Raw genomic sequence first — 6,105 nt, forward strand, 5'->3', positions numbered from 1 at the left:
CCCCCCCCCCCCGCTTATTGTTCTTGAAGCCACTCCGTTCAACAGATACAAAGGCAGCATCTACCTGGTGTTTGACTTCTGTGAGCATGACCTGGCTGGGCTGCTCAGCAATGCCAATGTAAAGTTCACCCTGGCAGAGATCAAGAAGGTCATGCAGATGCTGCTCAATGGCTTGTACTACATCCACAGAAACAAGGTGAGGCATTGATAAAGATGACTATTTAGATTTAATATCTTCAACCAAAATGTACAGTATGTAAATACCCTATATAGTGCATATACCCTAGAGAAATGAGAAAAATAATAGGAAGTATGATAACTTCCTATTCATCAGCAGAAGACAGGAAAGAGTCGTGTGTGTGTCTCTCTTTCTCTCTCTCTCTCTCTCTCTCTCTCTGTGTGTCTCTCTCACTGTGTCTCTCTCTTTCTGTGTGTGTGTGGTTGGTTGGTCTCTTCGTCTCGTCTCGTTCTTCTCCTCTTCTCCATCCTCTCGGTCTCCTCCTCTCCTCCCTCTTTTGATGTTTGGAGGGTGTGTTGTGCCCTCCTCTCTGCTCCTGTGTTGGTGTGTGTGTTGTTTGGGTGGGTGGTGTCTCTCCTCTCTCTCCTGTTTGGGTTGTGCTCTCTCTCTCACCCTGTGTGTGTTGTGCGTGTGTGCCTCTCTCTCGGTCCTGTTGGCGTGTGGCCTCTCCCCTCGATCTCCTGTTTGTGTTGTCAATGTTGTTGTGGTCCGCTCTCTCTCCTCGTGTGTGTGTTCCTTTTCCTTCCTCCGTTCGTTGGTGTTGGGTGTTTGTGTGCGCCGTGGTGTCCCCTTCTTCCTCGTCTCTCTCATCCTCGTCGTTGTGTGTGTTGTTGTTTGTGTTGGGTGTTTGTGTGTGTGGGGTGTGGGGGTGGTTGTTGTGTGTTGTGTGTGGTGTGGTGGTGTGGTGTGGGTGGGGGGGTGGGTGTGTGTGTGGATAGTGGTGTGGGTAGGTGTGTGGTGTGTGTGTGTGGTAGTGTTGTGTTGGTTGTGGTGTGTGTGTTGTGTGTGTGGTGTGTGTGTGTGTTGTGTGTGTGGGTTGGTGTGGGGGGCTCTTTCCTCTCTCTCTCTATCTCTCTCGCGTCTTGTGTGTGGTAGCCTCTCTCTCTGGGCTCCTCGTGTGCCTGTGTGTGCCTCTCTCTCCGTCTCGGGCTCTGTGGTTTGTGGAGCCTCTCTCTCTCCTCCTGTGTGTGGTTGTGCCTCTCTCTCATCTCTCCTCATGGTGTGTGTTGTGCCTCTCGTCTCTCATCTCCTCTGGTGTTTTTTGTTGGTGGTGCCCTCTGCTTCTCCCTCTGTGTGTGTGTGTGGTGGCCTCTCTCTCTCTCCTCTGTGGGTGTTGTTGTGGTGCCTCTCTGCATCATCGTCCTCTGTGTGTGGTTGGTGTGCGCCTGCTCACTCTCTCCTCTGTGTGTGTGTGTGTGTCCTCTTCCTCCTCCATCGCTCTGTGTGTGTGTGTGTGCCTCCTCTCTCTCATTCCTCTGTGGTGTTGTGTGTGTGGGGCGCCTTCTCTCTCTCACCATCTCCCTCCTCGTATCCTCAATGTTGGGTGCCTCCACGTTTGTGTGGGGGTGTGTGCTCTTGTCTTTGTGTGTGGTGTCCTCTGCTCTCTTCCTCTCGTGTGTTGTAGCCTCCCTGCTCTCCTCTGTGTGTTGTGTGCCTCTCTTCTTGTGTGGTGTTGGCTTACTGGTGCTCGCGAACGTTCCTGGCTCTCGTGGCGTCTCGTGCGATCAGCTGTCGCATACCTTCCTCGTTGTGTGTTGTGTGTTGCCCTTCTCGTCTCTCGTCCTCTTGTGTGTGGTTTGCGCTTCGTCCGACTCTCTCCTCTTCCTCTGTGTGTGTGTGTGGTGCCCTCTCTCTCTCTCCCCTCGTGTGTGTGTTTGTTGCCTCTCTCTCTCTCCTCTGTGGTGTGTGTGCCTCTCTCCACTCTCTCTGTGTGTGTTGCTGCATCCATCCTCCTCTGTGTGGTGTGTGCCCTCTCTCTCTCCATCTCATCCTCTGGTGTGTGTGTGTGCCTCTCTCTCTCTCTCCTCTGTGTGTGTGTTGTGCCTCTCTCGGGTCCTCTCGGGTCTCCCTCTAGTTGTGTGTTGTTTGGCCTCTCTCTCTCTGTCTCCTCTCTGGTGGGTGTGTGTGTGTGCTCTCTCTCTCGGTGTCTTCCTCGTTCCTCTGTGTGTGTGTGCCTCTCTCTCTCTTCTCCTCTGTTGTGTTTTTTTGTGCGCTTCCTCCTCTGTCTCCTCTCTGTGTGTGTGTGTGGCTCTCTCCTCTACCCCATCTGTCGTCGTGTTGTGGTTGTGCCCCATCTCTCTCTCGCTCTGGATCCTTGTGTTTGCCCTCTGCATCCTCTCTTGGGCGTCTCTCGCTCTCTCCGTTGTGTGTGGTGTGCCTCCTCTCTCTCTCCTCTTGTTTGGTGTGTGCCTCTTCTCTCCGTACTCCCTGCTGGGTGGGTGTGTGCCGCCTATCTCCTTCGTTGTGGTGTGCCCCTATCCTCTCTACTTTCTCGAGTGTGTGTGTGCCCCTTCTCTTCATCCTCTCCTCTGTGTGTGTGTGTGTCCTCTCTCCTTCTGCCTGTGGTGGCCCATCCTCTCTTTGTGTGGGTGTGCCCACATCCTCTATTCCTACTCGCTCTGTGTGTGGTGTGGCCCCTCGTCATCGTCCCTCCTCTGGTGTGTGTTGCAGTGTGCCCTCATCTCTCTCCTCGTGTGGTGTGGGGGCTGTGGTTGGGGCACTCTCTCTCTCGCTTAGTGGTCTCGTAGTGTTGTGTGTGTGGGTGCCTCTCATCTCTCCTGTTGTGTGTGGTGTGTGGTGTGGTTTGTGTGTGTGGTGCTCTCTCGTCCCCTTCCGGTTTGTGTGGTGTGTGTGTGTGGGTGTGCCTCTTCTTGCTATTCCCTGTCCTTTGCGTTCTACTCTCCTTGTGTGTGTGTGTGTGTTGTTGTCCCCGGTCTTCATGGTCCGTCCCCCTATTCCTTCTCTTCGTGTTTGCCCTTCGTACTTTCTTCGTGTGGTGGGTGTGTGCTGCCTCATCTTCTCCTCTACTCGATGTCGGTCTCCTCTTGTGTGGGTGTGCTGTGTGTATTCGCCTCTCTCTCCTTCCTCTGGTGGTGTTGGGCCTCTCAGTTCAGTCTCCTCTGTTGTGTGGGGTGCCTCTCTCTCTCCTCTGTGGTGTGTGTGGTGTTTGGTGCCTCTCTCTTCTGTCTCTGTTGTTGTGTTGTGTTTGCCCTCTCTCTCACCTCTGGTGTGTGTGTGCCCTCTCCTCTCTCCTCTGTGTGTGTGTGTGCGCCTCTCTCTTCCTCTGGTGTGGTGTTGTGTGGTGTGTGTGTGTGTGTCCTTCTCTCTCTCGTCTCTCCTCTGTTGGTGTTGTGCCTCTGCTCTCTGTCTTGTGTTGTGTCCGCTCTCGTCTCTCTCTCCTCGTGTTTGTGTGTGTGGTTTGTGCTCTGTGTGTGTGTGGTGCCTCTCCTCTTCTCTCCTGTGTGTGTGTGTGTGTGTGTGTGTGTGTGTGTGGTTTGTGTGGCCTCTCCTCGTGTTGTGTGTGTGGTGTGTGTGCCTCTGTCCGTGTTGGTGTGTGTGGTGTGTGTGTGTGTGTGCGCCTCTCTCATCTCTCTCTTCTCTGTGTGTGTGGCCTCTCTCCTCTGTGTTGCACCTCTCTCTTCCTCTGTGTGTGTGTGCCCCTCTCGTCCTGTGTGTGTGTGGGTGTGGTGGGTGCCTCTCTCTCTCCTGTGTGTGTGTTTGAGTGTGGTGTGTGTGTGCGCCTCTCTCTCTCTCTCTCTCTCTTCTCCTGTGTGTGGTGTCTCTCTCTCTCTCTCTGTGTGTGTGCCTCTCTCTTCCTCCTCTGTGTGTGTGCCTCTCTCATCCTCTGTGTGTGGGTGTGTGTGTGTGTGTGTGTGTGTGTGTGTGTGTGTGCCTCCTCTCTCTCTCTCTCTCTCCTCTGTTGGTGTGTGTGCCTCTCTCTCCTCCTCTGTGTGTGTGTGTGTGTGTGTGTGGTGTGTGTGTGTGTCTCTCTCTCTCCTCTGTGTGTGTGGTGTGTTGTGTCTCTCTCTCTCCTCTGTGTGTGTGTGTATATTTATATATATTTGTTTGTTTGTTGTTTGTGTGTGTTGTTGTGTTTATTTTTGTATGATTGTGAGCAGTACGCTCTAAAGCAAAATTCGTCATATGTGTACTCATACCTGGCAAATAAAGCTGATTCTGATATTCATGTTTGTCATCAACTTAACAAACTGTAGACATGGAAAAATGAACCTTTACAATCAGAGATTAAGTACACAAATAGTATAAGATCTACTCCAAAGATAGTCTGTATACTAAAATATCTCAATCTTGCACAATATTTGTAATAAGGTACTTCACAATACCCCCAAAGAGCTCCTATATATGAGATATATTAGATATTAATTAGTCTCTTCATATATATTTTTTTTTTTTTTCCCTGAAAGTAGACCAATAGGGTAGATCTTTTTCATTTAATAAACATGGATTTCATCAGTTTAAACCAAGACATACCAGCTAATTTGTTATTACACTCACGGTCACAATGTCTCGTGGTCTCCGTCTTAACGTTTCCTTGTCTTGGTTCAGATCCTTCACAGAGACATGAAGGCAGCCAACGTGCTCATCACCAGAGACGGTGTCCTGAAGCTGGCGGACTTTGGTTTGGCTCGAGCCTTTAGCCTGGCTAAAAACAGCCAGGGGAACCGCTACACTAACCGTGTGGTCACACTGTGGTACAGACCTCCAGAGCTGCTGCTCGGTAAGAGACAACCACAAGATTCAAGAAAACGCACAAAGGCAGAAATATGCGGACGCACTCCATCTTATTTATCAATAAGTGGATGCAGTTCAATTCAGTGATGTGTATTGACGTTGTGTACAGCCATTACACGCATCTGCAGCTATTTATAGTGCTTACTGTGTCAGTTCCTAAATTCATTACACATGCACCTGCAAAAAATCATTGGTAGTGATGCTCTATCTCAATTATTGTCAGTATAGAACTCATTGATGCTGAGTTTACAAAGTGCATCGCAACTTATAAAGACAAAGGCATTGCATTATTTAGTTATGTATTTATCTATCTATTCAGTTGTTGTGATTTTTCAACAGGTGAGCGGGACTACGGCCCCCCCATTGACCTGTGGGGAGCAGGCTGCATAATGGCAGAGATGTGGACAAGAAGTCCCATAATGCAAGGCAACACCGAGCAGCATCAGCTCACTCTCATCAGCCAGCTGTGTGGCTCCATCACCGCCGAGGTAAGACACTCACGGGGCTCGGCACGAACCTTTTTCCAAAAGAAGCACGTGTGCAGAAAGAACTTTTAGGGGCGTAATAAAAATGTATCAGATAATTTTCTTTTAATAAAAGGAATACGAGGAAACCTTTACAAGCAAAGGGATTTTTATTTGAATAGAACAAGTGTACTAGGCTTTTAATTATGTCTTCTTTTTTGTTAAATTATTTTGTAAGTAGTTGTACTTTTAACTGCTTCAAACTATATATGGTCTAAGGTTCATTTATTGTCATTGTCACAGGGTTGCACACCAAAATGTGGTTGTAGTCTCTTTATGCTACACAAAGGAAAAAAACAACTAAGTTATTTCCTGTAGTGCACTTTCTGAATGTGCATAAACCGCAGCAACAAAAACCCCAGTGAGTTCTCTGGACCGATAATGGGGCCAGCATCTTGACTATACAAATTCTACAATGCAGTCAGAGACACATGGTCCATCTACTTTGACAAAGTCCGAGCATTATTGACGGAAACATTTGTCCACAGACTTGTTCAGGATACATGATATAAAGTATTTCTGATTCTGATATACAGTGGCTTGCATGAGTTTACACACCCACCTAAAGTTGATTTAAAAAAGGGGAATACACAAAAAAACTTTAGAACTTGATTTTAATGCCTTTTTAATTAAAAATAAGTCATTCATCACATACCCTTCCCCATACATAGAGATGGGCATGGTGCTATTTCAGTTAGCTTAACAGCCGGTTTGATTTGCATTGAGAGATTATCTTATGGAAAGTTCCCAATGCCTATCTGGTGAAGGGTATGTGATGATGTGGGGGGGGGGGTTGGTATTTTAATTCCA

At 48.7% G+C, this 6,105-nt stretch overlaps 1 protein-coding gene across 2 annotated transcripts in view; it reads left to right on the forward strand.

Moving 5' to 3' along the window:
* cdk9 (cyclin-dependent kinase 9 (CDC2-related kinase)) overlaps positions 1 to 6,105 on the forward strand; it is a 24,296-nt gene that overhangs the window by 3,400 nt on the left and 14,791 nt on the right. For both annotated transcript variants that reach the window (XR_004335574.1, XM_032539264.1), the window contains exons 5-7: positions 30 to 196; positions 4,586 to 4,757; positions 5,111 to 5,259. Coding sequence is in view for 1 of the 2 variants with exons in the window: in XM_032539264.1 (XP_032395155.1) it covers positions 30 to 196; positions 4,586 to 4,757; positions 5,111 to 5,259 (488 nt within the window). In the remaining variant the exon portion in view is untranslated. The remainder of the gene's footprint in view (positions 1 to 29; positions 197 to 4,585; positions 4,758 to 5,110; positions 5,260 to 6,105) is intronic.

Source organism: Etheostoma spectabile, chromosome 16 (genome assembly GCF_008692095.1).
Source record: "Etheostoma spectabile isolate EspeVRDwgs_2016 chromosome 16, UIUC_Espe_1.0, whole genome shotgun sequence".
Taxonomy (NCBI): Eukaryota; Metazoa; Chordata; class Actinopteri; order Perciformes; family Percidae; genus Etheostoma; species Etheostoma spectabile.